The sequence below is a fragment of the Passer domesticus genome, chromosome 7 (genome assembly GCF_036417665.1).
Source record: "Passer domesticus isolate bPasDom1 chromosome 7, bPasDom1.hap1, whole genome shotgun sequence".
In the NCBI taxonomy this organism is placed as follows: Eukaryota; Metazoa; Chordata; class Aves; order Passeriformes; family Passeridae; genus Passer; species Passer domesticus.
This window is the reverse complement of record NC_087480.1, coordinates 11,131,977-11,150,859: the sequence shown is the minus strand read 5'-3', so window position 1 is coordinate 11,150,859 and position 18,883 is coordinate 11,131,977. Positions and strand designations below refer to the sequence as shown.

General features: G+C 48.8%; 2 protein-coding genes across 3 annotated transcripts in view; one reads left to right on the top strand and one right to left on the bottom strand.

The window, feature by feature from the left end:
• RAB39B (RAB39B, member RAS oncogene family) lies at positions 1 to 8,198 on the top strand. Its single transcript, XM_064426838.1, has 2 exons — positions 1 to 611; positions 4,633 to 8,198. The coding sequence occupies exons 1-2, from the start codon at positions 397 to 399 to the stop codon at positions 5,057 to 5,059; spliced, it is 642 nt and encodes a 213-aa protein (XP_064282908.1). The 5' UTR covers positions 1 to 396; the 3' UTR covers positions 5,060 to 8,198.
• A 1,170-nt stretch (positions 8,199 to 9,368) lies between these two features.
• The window catches only part of VBP1 (VHL binding protein 1), a 39,141-nt gene continuing 29,626 nt past the window's right edge, over positions 9,369 to 18,883 (bottom strand). The window contains exons 1-6 of one of the 2 annotated variants that reach the window (XM_064426835.1): positions 18,439 to 18,576; positions 14,449 to 14,573; positions 13,806 to 13,872; positions 13,247 to 13,345; positions 11,410 to 11,548; positions 9,369 to 10,495 (exon numbers count right to left, since the gene is read on the bottom strand). In XM_064426835.1, coding sequence (XP_064282905.1) covers positions 10,425 to 10,495; positions 11,410 to 11,548; positions 13,247 to 13,345; positions 13,806 to 13,872; positions 14,449 to 14,573; positions 18,439 to 18,564 — 627 coding nt within the window. In that variant the 5' untranslated portion in view covers positions 18,565 to 18,576 and the 3' untranslated portion in view covers positions 9,369 to 10,424. Of the gene's footprint in view, positions 10,496 to 11,409; positions 11,549 to 13,246; positions 13,346 to 13,805; positions 13,873 to 14,448; positions 14,574 to 18,438; positions 18,577 to 18,883 lie in introns of those variants that run through there. The other variant, XM_064426837.1, reaches the window with a different exon arrangement.

Here is an 18,883-nt window from a genome sequence, read left to right as displayed (position 1 = left end):
CCGCACCGCCGCGTTCCGGGGCTGGCGGCTCCTCCCGGCAGTGCGGTACCGCGCGGCCGCCATTGCAGCACCGGCACCGCGCCGGCCGCGCCTGCCGCCCGCACCGCGCCCGCATCCCCACCCCGCATCCTCATCCCGCATCCTCATCCCGCATCCCGCTCTCCGGCTCTCGCGGCAGCGGGGAGAGCTCGCGGCCGGGCTCCAGGGGCGCCCGGGCCCGCGCGGGGCGCGGCGCGGGGGCTCGGCGGGATGCGGCGGTGGTGACGGGGCAGCGGAGCCGCGCAGGGCCCGCGCCGCCCGCCATGGGCCCCGCCTGAGCGGCGCGGCCGCCGGGCCCGCGGGCCGGGCATGGGCGGCGCGGCGGCGGGCGGGCGCTGAGGGGCCGGCGGCAGCAGCATGGAGGCCATCTGGCTCTACCAGTTCCGCCTGATCGTCATCGGCGACTCCACCGTGGGCAAGTCCTGCCTCATCCGCCGCTTCACCGAGGGGCGCTTCGCCCAGATCTCCGACCCCACCGTGGGCGTGGATTTCTTCTCCAGGCTGGTGGAGATCGAGCCTGGCAAGAGGATCAAGCTGCAGATCTGGGACACGGCCGGGCAGGAGCGGTTCCGGTGAGACCCGCGGCGCGGGGCCGGGGGCTGCGGGCCCGGCTTGGGCGGGGGGCCCGCGGCCGGGTGAGGCGGGTGGAAATGAGACAAAGAAGAGTCAAATTGGCACCTTTTGTGCCCCCCGCATCCTTGCCCCCATCCCTGGGACCGTGTCCGCCTGCAGGTGTGCGGGCTGTGCAGGTGTGAGCCGTGGGAGGGACGCGAGGCCCGAGGCAGCGCTGGGCCCGCGCTTTGCCGGCCCGGAGTGTCCTTGCCTCAGCGGGTGCTGCTGGCAGGGAGAGCCCCGGCTTCCCCCCGCGCGGAGGCAGTGGCCAGGATGCTTCCCAGGCGAGCACTGAGGCTGAGGCTCGCCAGACGCAGTGGAACACGCGTTTTGGTGCTCTGCTGCGACAGCAGAGCTCAGCTCTCCGTAGGACAGGGAAAGGTCGGGACGAGGCTTTGGCTGTGGCTGTGGCTGTGGCTGTGGCTGTGGCTGTGCAGGGATGACAGATGCTTTCGGAGAGTGCCACGCCGAGCGCTGCACGGGCACAGGCAATTTGGGAGCGTAAGCAACAGTAACCGAGTCTCGATGAAGTAAAATAGAGGCAGCATGTGGGACCGTGCCAAGTTTCCCGCAGGACTGTGCGGGAGAAACAGCAGCCCTGGTTGGAGCAGGCTCGGCCGAGCCAAAGAGGGGCTCAGATGTGCTGCTCACAGCGCTCGTTTTGAAGGTGTGTGAGTGTACCCACAGCTCCTGGCCTCCTGTTTATTTGTATTTTTCATGTGTCTTTAACCCTGATCCGCCCCTCCATCCCGCTCCCTTGGGATCACTTCCTGTGTTCCACATCTCTGAGCAGCATCACAGAGCTTCTCCTTCTGCGCTGTAATGACTCGCCTGAGGAATGTTTTGGTTTCATTCAGTAGATGAAGACTCCTCTACCCCACCCCTCTCACCACCTTCCCTCGCATCTGTGGCCCTGGCATCTGGCCCAGGATGTGCAGTAGTTGGTCCTTATCCACTGACAGGATTTTCCTCTGCTGCCTTGATGCCTTGCAGGCAAGGAGCTGCTGCTTTATTCTGCTGAGAGAGGAGGTGCTTCATCTTGCAGTTGCATCAGCTTCCAGCTTTGGATCTCTGGCTGAGGTCTCTAGCAAGCACACCTGAGTGCTGTCCCCTGTTCTGCCGCTGCTGCGAGGAGCCGGAGCTGTGGGATGGCTTCAATTTCCTTTCCTTTGCACATTAGGGAGTCCATGGCCCCGGAGGCTGCTTGCCCTCGGTGCTGGGGCTGACCCTGCCCAGCACTCGGGTTGTCAGCACCATGAGCAGGTGACCTTCAGAGCAAGGGCAGCTGCACTGCTGCCGTGGGCAGCAGCCTGCAAAGGGTGCAAGGGGCAGCAATGGTCAGTGACAGTGAAAAACCCCCACTGTGCAACTTTGAAATGCCCTTGCCAAAGTGCAGACTTGAATTGCCAATGTGAATAGCTGGAGCTAACCCAGGGGCCTTTATGATGCACTCTGAAATGTGAAAAAAAAAATAAGGTAAAATCTGGTTTGTGTTTATCCCTTTCAAATCACTCTTAGACCTGTGACAAATTGTGCCCCATGAAGACACCTCTTGGGCTCCTCCTACAAGGAATGTTTCTTGGCCAGAGACAAGAATTAGCTGTTACTGGAATAAGCCAAAGCCCTTGGACTTGTCATAGGCACAATGGAGCAGGTACTCTCCAGAAACCTGAAACTTTTTTTGTCATTTGTCAAGCACAGGGAATTTCTTAAGAGGGAAATCTGTAAAAATGAGCTCCCCATATTCAGATTTGAGCATTTTCGGTCTGCTTTACATAGTTTAACAGCTGCCCCACGAGGACAAAACCACTGTAGTTATTTTGAAAACACCTTGGCATTCTCTGAGCAGCAGCTGTTTTACAATTTTCCTCTTCCTGACTCCCTGTTGTGAGCTCTTTCACTCTCCATAAATTAGTAGCAATTTCTGTGCAGTCAAGGCTTAAATTACAGCTAAACATGTGCCACTCTGTTTTGCCAGACCAGGCCCCAGAACATGCTGCCTGGGGCAGTGCTGAGGCTGCTTTGGAGCTGTAGAAGGGCAGGGTCCAATTCTTCCTGGACCAAGCAGGTTTTGCCCATCTCTTGTTGCTCAGATACTGCTGTTCCCTTGTCTGAAACATGATGTTGTGTAATGCCAGCAAAAGCAGAAGCCTGTGCAGCCCTCACTCCCTGGAGCTGTCCCACCACCTACAGAAGAGCTGTTTCCTTCCAGCCAGCAGCTCAAGGGGAATACTCGAGCAAACAGGCGTGGGCCCTGGCTGCAGGAGTCCCCACTGTGGGTACAGAGCAGGGGACAGTTCCCAGACAGAGACTGTGTGTTAAAACTTGGCCAAAGCAGGTGCAAGTCCCTGTACTGCCCTGCATCAGTGTGTGTGGCAGGAGGAGGGAGGGTAGAAAGCTTGGAAGGGAGCTGGGGAGGGATGTGCAGCTTGAAGGCAATATGCTTTGCCTCCTGCAGAGCAAAATATGTGTAGAAAAGGCTTTAAAAAAAGGCACTGAGACCTTCACCTGATTTTACCTTGAAGCAGCATTCAGCTTAGATCCCATCATGTCTTTCAGGAGTACCTGAGGCATTGTTGTTGCTGGCAGGAGGAGGCAGGGCTGATGGCACAGAGCACAAGGGAGAAGCAGAAATGTCTGTGACAGTGTGGGGGTGAATTCAGAGTGCCAGTATCTCTTTGCAGCTGGCCAGATAGCAAAAGGCAGATCTAATTCCCTCAGTGCCAAATGTGCAGAGTGACTATTGTCCCTAAGCCAAACAGTTGGAGAGGAGAAATTATCCAAACATTGCCAGCTATGTTTTTTCCCCTGCTTCTGGCTTTCTTCAGTTTTGCATGTGCATTTTCACCCATCACTACGTTTGTCGATAAAACGATTCTTGAAAACTCTAGCTCATCCTTTCTTGGGGCAATTTGGACAGATACACACACTACAGGACCAAATGGCACCTAACAACAGTCTTGCATAGCCAAAAAAAGACTGTCCTAGGGTAAAAATGCAGCAGTGCTTGTATTACTCCAGCAAGGAAAGTTCAGGCCTGAGTGTGAATTCCTCCAGGGACTGAAATCGATCATTGCTTCTGGATTCAGAGTGAATCCATGACTTGCAGAAACACCTCTGTTCATGAGCTTCTTGGTTTCCCCTTGTGTAGCAGTCACTGAACTGTAGCTCTGCTTAGCCTTGTGGCCTCAGCTTTGCTCCATCACCCCGAGTTTGCTGATTTCCTGTGCTGCTTCTGGCTGCCTTGGGCTGGCCTGGCTCGGAAGAGCTGTGAGACATGTGCTTCGTTTTCCAGCCTGCAGTTCCAGGGTCTTTTGGTGACTAATGTCAGTATTTGGCAGGACCATGACCAGTGTTAGTGCAGATTCTCCTTGGAAGCTCTTGTATTGTTTTGCTGTTTCTTGGTCAGTGCCGCTATCAGTAACAGTGCCCTGTCACTGCAATGTCACTTTAATCCAGTTGTGTAGAGGAAGAAGCTGTAGGGATGGGTGAATGTCCCTACCCAGGGTCCTGGGTACATGGTAAAGGCCCATGGTCAGCCTTTCCAGATCTCTGACCTCCTGCGTTTATGTGGCTGTCAGAGAGCGGGTGTTTGGTTTCAACTGAATCCTTTGATTTGTCACAGTGCTTTTAAACCCGTGGGTTAGATGAGGTGTCCAGAGAACTGACATGTTGGGGGGTGGGAGTCAACAGCCAGGGACATACAGAAATCCATGAGAGAATAAAATGGTGGAGGGATTTTGAAGAGAGCCATAATCAGTGGGGCAGTTACACAAGCGTGAAATCCTTAAGCCAAAATAAGTTTTCCTTTTAAATGACAAGCTCTACAGAGCACAAGCTGGAAGTTCTAAGACATTGCCTGAATGGCTTTCTCTTGCCCTGTATAGTGCAGGGTGGGCAGGGTGGTGGTAATGCTGCTTTCTTAAAGGACACGTGTTCAGAGAGCTGTGAGTTAACACTGTTGTGGCTCCTTGGTTGCAGGTCCATCACCAGAGCCTACTACAGGAACTCGGTCGGAGGACTCCTCCTCTTTGACATTACAAACCGCAGGTCTTTCCAGAACGTCCACGAGTGGCTGGAGGAGACCAAGGTGCACGTGCAGCCGTACCAGATCGTCTTTGTCCTGGTAGGGCACAAGTGTGACCTTGACACACAGCGGCAGGTGACCAGGCACGAGGCGGAGAAACTGGCTGCTGCCTATGGCATGAAGTACATTGAGACCTCAGCTCGGGATGCCATTAACGTGGAGAAGGCCTTCACTGATCTGACTCGTGATATATACGAGCTGGTGAAAAGGGGGGACATCTCAATCCAGGAGGGATGGGAAGGGGTAAAGAGCGGGTTTGTCCCAAACGTAGTGCACTCTTCAGAAGAAGTGGTGAAATCAGATAGAAGGTGCTTGTGCTGAGCTCCTCTAGAGAGGCGAGTGGTGATGAACTCTACTAACCAAACGTTCTTTACTAAGTGAACTCAGTGTGACAGAAGGGAGAGCAACACTCCCCTTGTGAACAGCCTCCCACGCTGTTTTGGACACCAGGACAGACCCTGGAAAGAAATGTTCTGTTCCAAATAACCTTTCAGAACTGGGGGCTACAAACCTGAAGGAGAGTGAGTGAGGGTGCATGTGGATGTTGTAAGGAGACAGGAAGCAGAAATGAGGGGCTGCACAACACAGGAGAGGGTATACAGAGCTGAATGGGCTGGTACATGCCAGGGTACTGTACATGTTCTCTTTTAAGTAAACCCATAGCTTCCTGCTGGCTTTTGGAGCCACAGGATGGATACAGGATGGATATGACAAACAGGCAGACAGAGAGAAAGCAGGAGGACATTTTGGTTTGTGTGAGCTCTTTCTTTCCAGGAAGGTCTAAAGGCAGCACAGATACCATTTCCTCATAAGGTCAGTTCCACAGGAGAAGTTTACTGACATGGTATGCACACTTCTGAGTTTTCTTTCTTATGTTCTTGAACCTAGTTCAATAGAAAATAATATTTTGTGGGGTTTAAAGAGGAAAACAGTACTTATTTGATTGGTAATTAAAGTTTAAATTATTTCTCCCTTAACAGCATTTTTCTTGCTGTGCGGAACCAAGACTCTAAGTGGCAACTCTTGCTGCAGTAGAGATTATTCAATGCAATTTTTACTCATTTAGTGCCTGGGTGAGTACCTTGAAAGTACCCCAAGTTCAGGGCTTTCCAGCAGAATTAAGTGATCAAGAGCATAAAGAGAGAACCATGTCCTCAGGTGTCATGTCTTAAGGCTGGGTATTGCAGCCAGGTGGGACACTCCATTTCTGTCTCAGTAGCAGCTCTGTGCTGACCTTACCAGCCAGGTCACAAGGAGGAATGGAAAGGAAGGAGGGAAAAAGGAAACTCAAAAGAAAAAACTTGAAAAGCTTAACTCAGGTGCATCAGACATCCTAAAAGGTGAGATCAGCTCTTAAAGAAATCAAATAGCATTGAAAGCAACAGCTTCCATTGGTACTTTCTGCTGTTAAAATGTCATTTTCTGTCTTGGCCTCTGTGGAAGAGAACTGGCACTGGGAAGGTGGAACACACAGCAGGAGTGTCTGAGCAGGTGGAAAGGAAAGCCTCAAGACACACTCAAGAGTAAAAATTGTTTTCCTCCATGTTTTAGTTTGACAAAAGAGGATCCATCTCAGGCTGGCCATCATGGGATGGCAGCTGTGTCACAAAAGCTGTATGTAGGTGGATGTTTTCTGGGAATGCCATTCACCACTTAAAAGCTTTGCTTCTGCCAAATTTTAACCCAAGCTTTTGAAGTGCAATGGGGTGACTGTGCTCCTGTAGCAAATTAGGAAACTTCAGCCTATTGAAAGTGAGCAAACAAAACTATAGTGACTTTTTTACTTGTGTTTGAAAGCTTTATACACCAAACTGCAATGGGCAGGAGGGGGGATTAGGTAAAAGCCACAGGAAGCATCTAGTGTTTATTTTTGGCCTATGAGTAGAGAAAAAGAAAATATTTGTTCCAGCTTTTTAATCTGCCCCATCTACAGAAATACAGGTGTTGATTGCTGTTGAGTTCAGGCTGTTTCTCCTTCTGAACCCATTCTCACAGCCTGCAGCAGCACATGGGCAGGTCTGCAGTAAGAAAAAACCTGCGGTTTCCGTATCAAAGCTGTAAAAAAAACCCAAACCCACAGCAAGCCCAACCCAGCAACCCAAACCCTGAACACTTTTGTTTGTGGTGTTCTAGGAACACTTTCAGTTCCTGGGCTCTGCAGGGGAGCTGCATGGCTGCACCTGCTGGGAGGGCACAGGGAGCAAATGGCAGGAAGGGGGTGGCAGTGGCCTGGCACTGCTTGGTGAGCTTGGCACTGCTGGAATGGGCTGTGAGAGCATCCAACACCTCCTGCTGAAGGCCAGTGAATGCCAGGCACTTGTGGTTGGGTTGAGTGCCCTGAAGATTAAAAAGAAAAAGTATGCCCTTTACAAAATCTGTTTCTGGGTGAGCAGAGGTGGGTGCAGGGAGCACCCCAAGAACTGGGCAGCTGCCAGGGCAGTGTGGGGTTTGCTCAGACCAGCTCAGTCAGTTGCATTTCACAAAGGCAGGGACAGACAGTACCAAAGGGTCATTTTCTTTGTTCCCTGCATGGAAAGTCCACCTAGCAGCTGCTTCAGCTTTTCAGGGGCCAGCTGGACACTAGGTGTGTGTCTGGGGTGTCTGGCTGAGCCCCCAAGGGCACAGAGCCAGAGCGTGACAAGAGGGGCAGTTGGGAGTTGGATCAGACATTTTAGCAATAGTCAAATTCTGTAATTCCCTGTGTGAGAGCCTGGCCAGAGGGGAAACATCAACTTTTCATGAGACAGACAATATTTTATTCAATGGGTTTTGGATATTCCCCATTACTGCTCCCAGGGAGAAATTCCAGAAAGCCTAAGCCAGTAAGTGCATGCTGGCCTTCAGAGTAAATCTTCAATTTAAATACAGAAGTGTTGTAATTCTAAAGAGGAACAGTACAGAAGAAAATGTACACAGTCTTAACTATTTAGAGTTAATAAATTGTTATATTAAATGATAGAGAAATCATTATCTACATCTTTTTCTAATTCCTTGCATTTTCTAGACAGCTTATTAAAATATAGGAAATGTAGATTCATCTGTACAAAATTTGGAATGTTTTTTCTAAGATGAAGAACTTATTGGATATGCTAAGAATTCTTTTCTAACAACTGGTTTTAATGCTTTGACTTAGAGGGACTTAGAGAAATCAGGTGGTGATACCTCTCACAGGCTAAAGGTCAGGAGCTCTTATACTCTAGGACAAAAAGAGGAAAAAAAAAAGCAAAAGCTAACTTTCTGTGGTCTCTACCACATGTTAAAAACAATCTGCATGTTAAACTGAACTTGCTCAGAACCTCCAGAATAAAAGCATACTTTACACTGTCCTCGCTTTGTTATGCACTGTAACGAAATGTGAAAATAATGCTGTATTTAGCTGTCTGTATGTGACTGAAAACATGCTTGTATTTAGCAAAATGGTTACTACGTGATAATGTGAAATTCAAAACTTGTAAAGAAACTTTGGTGGTTGTTTTTTTTCCCTTTCTCTCTTAGTCAGTTCCCTGCTCCCTGTCCCTGCTCCGTATTCCAGCCAGGGCTGGATCCACCATTCCCAGGCACTGCCTCACAGGCACTGGACACCCTGCCCTCTGCAGAACCTGAACTCTGCCTTGCTGAGAAAAGCCAGACCAACTGCTCTGAGACAAACCAGCCCCTGGTGGCAGCAGCTGCACCCCGGCAGCCCTGGCCCCTCCAGGAGCTCTGGTGGCACAGCAGCTACAGCAGCAAAGGGCAGAGCACACCCAGGCAGGGGTGAGCCACAGAGCTCATCTGTGAGCTCTGGGGCTTTTATTTACCTCAGATCAAACATAAATGCCAAACCCCGAGTTATGATGGCCCCAGCCATCTCCCTCTCCCCAGGAACCAGACCCCTTTGGACACAGGAGCCATTTCAGCTCCAAGGCTGTCCCCTGTCCCCTCTGACACGAGGCAGCAGCTTCCCGGCAGTGGCATCCCGTGCTGATTCTGCTCGGTTCTGCTTTTGCTGTGCAAAATGCTTAACTGGTCGTTTTGTTGTGCACAACAAAGGCAGGCAATTGCTGCCTTAGGACCAGCCAGGGGTGGGGGGAGCACAGCCTGTTGGGATCTCATGAATTCGAATTGAAGAAAAAACTGGGAGAAATCAGGCTCTGTGCAGCTGCCTTTCCATCACTGCTGCTGCTAGAAAAAGGAAATGGAGAGCAGCAGCCTGCAGCCTGACCAATGCCACATCCTGCTGCTGTAGCAGACACCTGTGGCAGAATACAGCAGGGCTCCACGTTCCTCTGCTGCAGCCACAGACACTGAAACAGCAGCACTGCCCTGGGGAAGGAAGAGATGAGCCCAGGCACTCGCTGCTGACCAGTGCTAAGGGCTTGCCTACTCTGCCCTTCCCTGCAGCTCACTTTTTGTCAGGCACAGTGCTGGTGAATCACTTGCTTTCAGTCACCAATTCAGATGTGCTGACTCACACCCCCCTTTTCATTCACACCAGCATCCAGCAGCCACACTTTTCACGTCTGCTGCTTCCACGGAATTTTTCACTCCCCCACGGCCTGTTAAGGGAGGAAAACATTATAGAAAATCACACATCACATTCATGACTTTCACACAAAGAAAAATGCACAAAATCAGCTGTTTGCCACAACTGTTCAGTTTTACTATTTTAATATCATGAAATAAAAGTACAAAAAATTTACAGGTATATTGTTTCTTACATGAAGATTGAACAGTTAACATTTGCATTTATTTTGCAGTGAAACCTGTACTCTCAGTCACAGAATGTGATTATTAGCCACTGACATCACCACTGAGCATTTCATTTTAGAAAGAAACTGCAAAGGTAAGAGGCAACAATCTCGCAAGGCTTCGGAAGGACCAAAAAATACTCCAACTGTACCAGCAGAGGTCATGTTGCAGTCAGGCTCCTGACCTAACACAGGTTTCCCACCTGGGAAGCTGTGTTCAGACATTTGAACAGGACATCTGGGCCAAGGGGGCGGAGTGGAGGCTCTCCAGGCTGTGGGCTCTGGGAGTTCCCCAAAATAACCAACGTGGGCACACGTATGGAGAACAAGGGGTGACACCTGCCCTGTGCTGCTCACTGCCTTCCCACTGCTCTGAGGAAATCACAAACTGCTGCACGTGAAGTGCTGAGAGCTCCGTGACAGGCAGTTAGCCAAAGCACAGTTACCACAAGTTTATCCAAAGTGGATATCCAGGAATGCCTGCAGACTGGTGCTGCCATTGACTGACTGACACAAACCCCAAGATTCCACTCTATTTTTGTTGTTTTCTAGAACATTACAGCTGCACATCTTCCCAGCCCAAGTCAAAGTTAACTCCATCAGCTGTACAGAGATGGAAAACCCTGCATTGCCTTAGCCTGTGAACGTGTCAGGCTCCATTTCATACCTGCCCCTCAGCTTTCAGACAGGCTTTCAGGTAGAAATTTATTTATGATGGACTGGTCTGATCAAAATACTACATCCTTTGCTGGACTGTGTGGTGCCTTTTCAAATAATTTCATGAAGCATGCATGAAACCAAATTTTGAGTTTACAAATAAATAATATGGTGCTCACCATTAGTTTTTATATATTTTACCATTTACTGAAATGCTGAAAGTAACTCAGTCCTGAATGAGGTTTGGGGGTGTTTAAATAAAAAATACTTGGAAATTGAAACCACATTTAAAGTTGGAAAAACTATGCTTTGTTTTTGGATGGGTCTTGCTTGTTTCTTCTCTTTACGTCCCAATTATAAACTCTAGCCATATCTGAGGGTGTGGAATTAAGGAAACAGCTCATGCTAGCAGAAAAGAGAAAAAAAAAAGATTTTTAAAAAAGGAGAAAGTGCAGGTTACAGCGTTGGCCATTTAGTTACAGCAGTCAGTACAGAAACCATTTCATGAAAGGGCTGAGTTGGTGTGGAGCTTCAGCTCTCAGGAACACTGGTAACTGCAGTATTTAGGTCATTACTTAAAAAACCTCCAAAAAGATATTGCAGAGGTTTTTTAAGAAATTATTTTCTTAATTTTAATTTCACCTAATTTACACAATTTTAATTTTGCCTAACTCTGCTGATTTCAGTCAAGCTGCCCATATCAGCTCTATTTGCCTCTTTCAGGCATCCCAAACTCCTGCTGCACTAAGACAGCTCAAGTATCAACTTGAAAGAACAAGCAGTTGTGCCTTCATTAAACTAAATCCAATGCTTCAGGTAATGGCTACACTCATTAAAATGGTTTTTAACTAGAAAGCATAAAAACCAACCCTGCACACCCAGGAGATGGTTCATGGCAGCATAAAGAAATTTAAAAAACACTGAGCACAGCCCAAGGGCTCCAAGATGGGCAACAAAGAACAATGTCCATATGCTCTAGGGGAAGGGTGACTGTGCTTTAAGGTGGTCACCTGGGCATCAACCCAACCTTCCAACTCACTCTGCAGTCAGTCTGGGTTAGCAACCACTGCACTAGATCTCATGAGGACACATGTACAAGTTTTGTTACCTCTCACACACCAACCTCCGACTCAGCCCTGCCAACACAATATTCCATTACACTGCCAGGGCAGCAAAGTTCACAGGTGCTACAGAATTTTGAGGCAGCCAGTCTAAGATGAATACACATCAGAAAGTTGGTTACCTGGCTTTCAGATACATCTCCTCCCCCATCAGTGAAAAGGATACTGACTTCTGTAGTGGTGAACTGATCTCTGAGAAAATCCAGGTCTTCCTCTAGAAGATCGAGGTTTTTTGTGGCTGTTGACAAATTCTTCTCTAACAGAGCCTGAGCTTCATCAATATCATATTCAAGCATCACATTGGCCTGAAAAAGAAAGATTGATAAAAGCTTTTACTCTTGCATTGTAAGGATAAGGCCCACCAAGTATATTTTAAGCTGCTGTTCAAAACTAATCCCATTAGCACCACACTGTCCTGACAGGCCAATCAAGATTCAGGACAGGCAATGTCCAAATCCACTTGAGGCCTCCACCCCTTCAGTAACTGAGTAATAAATCTCTCTAGTGACTTAAAGTTAAGTTCTCTTCCTATAGCTCAGCAAGAAAGGATTTCTTCCCCTGTGGCTCACATGCAGCCTTTCAGGTATTAGCATCTCATCCTCACTGTATTTGAAAAGTGAGAGACCTTACATTTCTCAGCAGCACCTTTCAGGTGCCACACAACTATAGAAAGTTTTTGTTGGATTCAAGATAAACCTCTGTGTGGATCTGTGTGGAACACTGACAAACAGCTGGCACTGTCAGTAACAAGAGCTACTACAGGTTTAGTGATACAACAGGTATAAAAGTCCTCTCTGATGCTGTGGTGATGGTTTTTAATTCAGACATGGTTGTTTCAGTAAGAAGCTACCACAGGACAAGATCAAAGAGCAGTATCAGGTGAAAATGCACCAAAGAAGCTTTTTCACTTTCCAGAACTGAGCCCTGAATGGAGCCACAGGCTGTGACTGACAGGTTCCCACAGAAGGCTACACTGGATCATCTGTTCTTTAAAGCAGGTGCAGGAGAGATCCCCAGTGACAGTGACACACACAGCCCAACACAGAGTGTAGGCAACAAGCAGGAGAAAGGCAGAAGGCCAAGAACACCTAAATAAAATTGGTTGTGTGTGGCATTTCATCACAGCTTTTCAGTGTGAACTGTCAATAAGATGAACCTTCTCTGATTTTCTATTAGAAAATAAACCTGGGATGTTCCATGAAAGTCAGTATTTATGAATTTTGAAGACAGTCTCCTAATAGCAACAGGCATCAGAAAATTGTTTTCTTTTTATGACAGAAGTGGGAAAGGTTGGGAGCAACTGTTCAATCAGTCTGGATGGTTCTGTCCTAACCAAGAGGTTTTGTTTGGCAGCCAACACTGGGATTTAGGAACATCCATGATTTAAGGCTCAAAATAAGCAGCAGGTTAATCTCCACATATAATTAAGCCTCTAAATAAAAAATACTCCAACCTGATAGTGCTTAAGTACTTAGGAATCTGGGTTGTGAATGCTGATCCCAGCAGGCTTTAGTGCAAAGTCCACTCTAAATGCTGGCAGATACCTGTGAGAACAGAAATCCAATCTTTCCCTAAAAAGGTGCATGAAGAGGGAAAGCAAGATGCTGAATACAAATAACATAGAGAAGATGGGAAGCTACTTGCCAAACTAAGTTATTTTGCTGGGCACATTCCCATGCCAGGCAATGTCATTAATTTGAACCAAAAAGTGACAGAAATGGAAAGGAAAACACAAACAAGGTTTTTGGAAAGAACAATCCAGCAAAAAGACAATTCTCTGAAATCTAACTGTTCAGGAACCAAATAAAATGGAACAAGAAATCCTCACTAACACACTGAAGCTGCCTGGTTAGATGTGCTCTGCTGCCATGGTGCAGCACCACCATGCACCCAGCAACAGAACCATGCCCACTACAACCAGGGGAGACAGCAACCACAACTCTCTTTCACAAGCCTTTTATAAGTTATTAAAACAGTTTCAGAGAAAGTTCAATTTTACTTACCCCCAACCACAAACAAACTTTATCTGTAGGAGGAACTGAAGCTTTGCAGTAGAGATTATCTGCCAATAAAAATCTGGTTTCCATTGGATGTGTGGAATCCTTAAGACAAATGATAAAACTTACAATTGCTATTTTCACTGGAAATATATTAAAGACATAAAACTTAGAATAAAGAGCACACTTTTCTGCTTTCTACCATTGATACAGTATAAACTTGTGTGGAATTCTACATAACTTTACTTCAACAGTAAAGTTAGAGCTCCAAGAATAATGCATTTGTAAAAGATATATTTAAAACAATACAGAAATCTCTATAAAGAATGGAGATGAAGTCAAAGCTTAGCTGCAATCTATACACTATTAAAAATGAAGTTTGCATTACAAACATTAACTTTTTTTGAACTAGCTTTCAAAAAGTACTACATACCTTTAAAAATAATTCTGTTATTTATAAAGGCATATTAAGTGTGCTCTCCAAAACATTTCTTGCAATGTGTTCTGTTAGGGTGGAAAGGTAGTTAGCTTTTCTCATACTCATTAGATATTCAAAATAATTTACCTTTTTCTTCTGCATGTGTTTTAAAATTTCTAATGTCTGTTTAATTTCAGGAATCTGACTTTTTAGCCTGTGAATTAACAACAGTCATAATTTATTATTTTACAGAGACACAAAGTTTCCTAAACAAGTGATCAGTGTTATTATACAGTCCACCCTCCATTTTAAAACTTGTTAACAGCTTCTTCCAGCTTACAAAAGCAGGTTTGAAAGACATGGCATGTAAAGGCAGCTCAGCTCCAGCTTCACCTGCCCCTCACAACACCAAGGCTGGCTGGCTCTGGAAGCACAGCAACCCACTCAGCTTTCACAAGGGAACAACACACAGGAACAGTAACAGACCCCCTTTCACCAAAACAGTACATTCTAAATAATTGTAGTCTCCCAGAGGACAGGGAAACCTCAGCAGAAATAAGTAAAACAAAACAAGTGTGTTTCTTCTGAGGTTCATGGACTATTGTGACAGTGAGAGCCACAGGACTCTGCACTGCTCAAGCAAAAGCTCTCCAGAGCTGAGGGCACTGCTCTGCCCAACAGCCCTGGCAGAGGCACTGGCATCCCCACGGCCCTCCTGGCCACTAGACTTATCATTAAAAAAACACAACTGTGCTAAACATATCCCAAATCTGCAAAAATTACAACTTACCTCCTTTTCTTTTGAGCAAGATTAAGTTCCAGAAATTTATACTTCTGATACTGCTCATCCAACTTCTTAAGAACTACATCTGCTGTCTCATTTCCAGGCTGTTTCATAAAAGAATCTACATCTTCCTTTAAGGGGAGAAAGAAACCCTCAGTGTTAGAAGAGTTTTATGGAAATGCTAGACACAGACATGCTATCATCTTACTGCAGCTACGTATCTAGAGTTTGAAACGTAAACAAACTTTTTTTCTGGACTGGAGTACAAAAGCATTTTGTTTCTTTTCTTAGTCATCTCTTCATTTCCCTCTCCTTCCCTTTTTTGTAGGAACTAAGGGTCAGGTGCAAGGATTACTTCATAACCATATTTGTGGGTACATGGTTAGTGTGCTTTCAGTCCTGGCTGATGACAAGTGACACCTCACAGGGCTGGGTATCCATGGAGCATGGCTAAACCTGGGTTCCCTGCCTGTACAGCAGGGATAATGCTTCTCTGTGGCTAACCAGATTATGAACTATTTTGGATAAAACTGATGAAGGAAAAGAGCCTGATCAAGCATGTTGTGGCAGAGAAAGATGCAAAGGGAGGAAAACTGAGGTATCTGCTTGCACAGGCACTATGGAAGTGAACAGCCTGGTTTCAAAGGCTCCTTCTATAGTTAGCAGGAAGCCACAGAAGCCTCTAGAGAACAACTCCAGCCAGTCCTACCATCAACTGATGGTGAGAGCCATGGGACTGGCAGGAAAAGCTGCCAGAGAAGAAAGGCCCAAGTCGGCAAGGATGTCAGCCTTGGCACGTGCCTCCTTCAGAAGCCCAGGAAGCAGCTCCGTGCTGGGGGCCAACGTTCCCAGCTGCTAAAGGCACATCAGGCCAGGGACCAGCCACGTGTTTCTGGCCTGGGCACCACGTACACACAAAATTCCAGATGACACCACTCCCCCACTGAGGTAATTCTGCCCTTGTCTCCACAGCTCAGTAAAATCTGATGGAAGCCCCACCACAGGCCTCTTCAGCTCCTCCTTTTGAACTTGGAGTCTCCATTCCAGAAGCAGACTGTAATATGTTACTAAAGTGATATCAGAGATGGAGCTGCTCCCCCTCATTATGATGCCTTAACTCTCTTGGCTAAAGAAACTTACTAGGAAATTAGTGAATCTGGTAAGAAGTCCCTGCCTTCCTTATCATGAAGGAAATCTGTAGCAGAACATGAACTCCACAACCTGCAGCAGGCAGCACTGTCCAGGTGGTAGATCCAAACTCAAGAGACCACACCTCAGCCTGCCTGAAAAATGCCCCGAGCTCCCTCAGAGCCAGGGAAGCATTCCTGCCTCTGGACAAAGCTCCCAGAGAAGCCTTCAACAAAGAAAACAAGGATTAGGTTTGGGAAAGCATTGAAGTGAGGCCTGAGGATACTGTGAAATGAAACTCCCTCTTGTGGAAGCAGCTCTGCTTGTCCAAACCACGCAGGGCAGAGCAAAAGCAGGTGGGCAGCAGCTGCCCCCACACCCTGCCTGGCACCCAGCTCTGCCTCAGCTCCCATCTGTCAGCACAGGGACAGGACACAGTGCACATCCTCCTGAAACAAAGATGCTGGGAAGTGATTCCAGAAGTAAATCCAGGCCCTCTATATACTGGTGATCTCCTCCCACTGCATACTGTCCCAGTTCAAGGTGAGCTCAGATTTACCCCCAGGGTTTTCCAGCTGGGGCTTCCAAGCCTGCTGCTCAGGCTCTTGTCCCACCTCCCCACTGGCAAGGCTGAGGCACAGTCACTTCTTTAAGCTTGACCAGAACAGCTCTGAGGCTGCCAAAGCCACTAGGATCCTCACTTTGTGGTGTATTCCACAGCACCTCCACTGCAGAATTCTTACAACACAGGTTCTGCAAGGACCTGCCAGAACTCCTCTGTATCTTTTTTAGGAAGAGAATTCACTGGCAAAGCACCATTTGGCAAACTTCAAGCCAAGCCACAGGAATGCTCTGTAGAAGCCCTGAAGTTCAGCAGGATGGAGCATTCCCACGTGTCCCTAGGGTTCTCTTCTGAGTGATGACCCAAATAAAGAGCTGCAGGCATGAAGCTGCATCACTCTGCAGAGAGCTTCATCACCTGGGGGCCTGTGCAGAGAACAGGACAAGAGACACATCTCTGCAGAGCTGCATCCTCACACCTGCTGAAGAGGGCAGAACAACGAAGGCATTTCATTTGGAAATGTCTGAGCAACAGCTCAAAACCACCACAGCTGAAACTTCTGTTCTGAGAGTTTCTTATCCAGCAAAACCCTGTGTCTTAACACTAGCTGCTCTGAGTGCTCAACATCACCTGAAACCTGGAGAGGGGCAGGAGTGTACAGAACAACTGCCTCAGAGAAGACACGAGCCATAAATGGTGTGAGGAGCCTCTGCTGAACCAAGACACTCACAGGAAACATCTCTGAAGACAAGATTCACAGTAAGACTGCCCATGCAGCATGGGGGGAAATGCCAAGCAAGAGATCAGAAAGTCTTTAGATGTTTTTGAAACAGAAACCTATTTTCTGAAATAAAAAAGCTCTAGTAAAACCTACCCTCAAGACAGTGATATTTTCACTCTGCAGAGCAGAATACCATTACAACTTCTCAGTGCAGGCTTATTTTAAATGAAAGAAAGTCTGTTCTGCCACCTACATCCAAGTACTCTGTGATCACCAGCGAGGAGCTCTTCTGCAGACACACCTGTACCTGATCAGAGCACCTCTCCAAACAGAGTTAGGAACCTTCCAAGATGTTCAGATCCAGAGATTGTGAAGATCCACAAGGTTCTGAAGAAGTGAAGAGAAGCACAGGACTCAGGCACAGCCCCAGTACTCTTGGAGCCACGTGACACAGCACACAAGGCACTTCAGACACAGGCACTGAGAGGAAACCAATGGAACCAAACACAACAGCTACAAAGGCAGCCACCAGCACCGAGTGAGGGATGTGGCAGAGGCCCTTAAAGTGCTTGCTGAGGCTGTTCAGGTCCTGCCTCCTGCACTGCAGAGTCAGCAGAGACCACAAGCTGTGCTCTGGCAGGACCAGGGAGGTCTCACAGGGCAGCTGAAGACACGGCCCTTCCCCTGCACTTTGGTCCCTGCTGGCCTCTCATGAGGCATGGAAGGAAGCTAGCTGGAAGAAGCAATGGTTTCCAGCCCAGTAAGGATTTGCCACATCCTAATTACTGTTTAAAAACCTTACAGGAAAAGGAGGAGCTGGATCACTGGAAGTCAATGCACTGTACCTGTCTGGTCAGGTCCTACACCCAGACAAGGCACATCAGCAGTACAAGCACTGCATCCAGAAACAGCAAAATGCCAGTCAAACAAATTTATCTCTGCAAAAGCAGTTGTATCAGATGGGGCAGACATCCAACACTTCCCAAGATCCCCAAGGCAGGTACAGCTCAGGGATCAATAGCTATCGATCAAAGGAAATAAAACAGCAATCAAGACTGTACCAAGAGTGAGCTCACAGTGAAAGGGGACAACAGATGATGGTGAGATTATGCCACTGCACAAATCACTGACTCCTGCTTTTCAACCCCTCACCAGAATCACCAAACCCTCGGTACATCAGTTTTTAAAGCTGGATAAACAAGTTCGGCCTGTTTTCCAGAAGATACACATTTGCTGGTTTTCAAGAACACAGCGGCGCTTCTGAACAGTGAGTTTTCTCGGCAGTGTAAAAGCGGATCAAGAGACGAAGATGCAGGGACAGCTGCTCGGAGCGGGGCGCGGAGCGGGAGCGGCGCGGCCGCCCCGCCCGGAGCCGCTCCTGCCGAGCCGGGCACCCGAGCTGCCGCTGCGGGAAGGCGCCTCTCGGCATCCCAACAGGGCCCCTCAGCCGGGAGAAGGCCCAGGGCCGAGGCCGTGAGGGCCTCACCCGCGCCCCGGGTCCCGCCCGCCTCACGGGGCCGGGCCGAGCGCAGCCCCCACTGCTCGCTCCCCAGAACGCCGCCTCGGGATGCCCAGCCCCGCTCACCACGAACGCCGCCTCAGGGATGCCGAGCGGGCCGCGCTTCCCGCCCGCCGCCGCCGCCTCGCTGCCTCCGGCCGCCGCCATTTGGGAACGGACGGTGCATGCGCGGCGTGCGCCCCTCGGCGTCATCACGTCAGCGCCGCGCGGGGCGCGAGGCGGGCTGGGCGGGGCCGTGGCAGCCCCGGGCACCGCCCATTGGCCCGTGGGGATGAGGAGGCGGGGCTGGGAGGGGCGGCTCCGCCGTGAGGGGAAGGGGCAGGGCTCGGTGTGAGAGGGAAAGGCTCCGCCGTGAGGGGAAGGGGCAGGGCTCGGTGTGAGAGGGAAAGGCTCCGCCGTGAGGGGATGGGGCAGGGCTCGGTGTGAGAGGGAAAGGCACCGCCGTGAGGGGATGGGGCAGGGCTCGGTGTGAGAGGGAGAGGCTCCGCCGTGAGGGGAAGGGCTCGGTGTG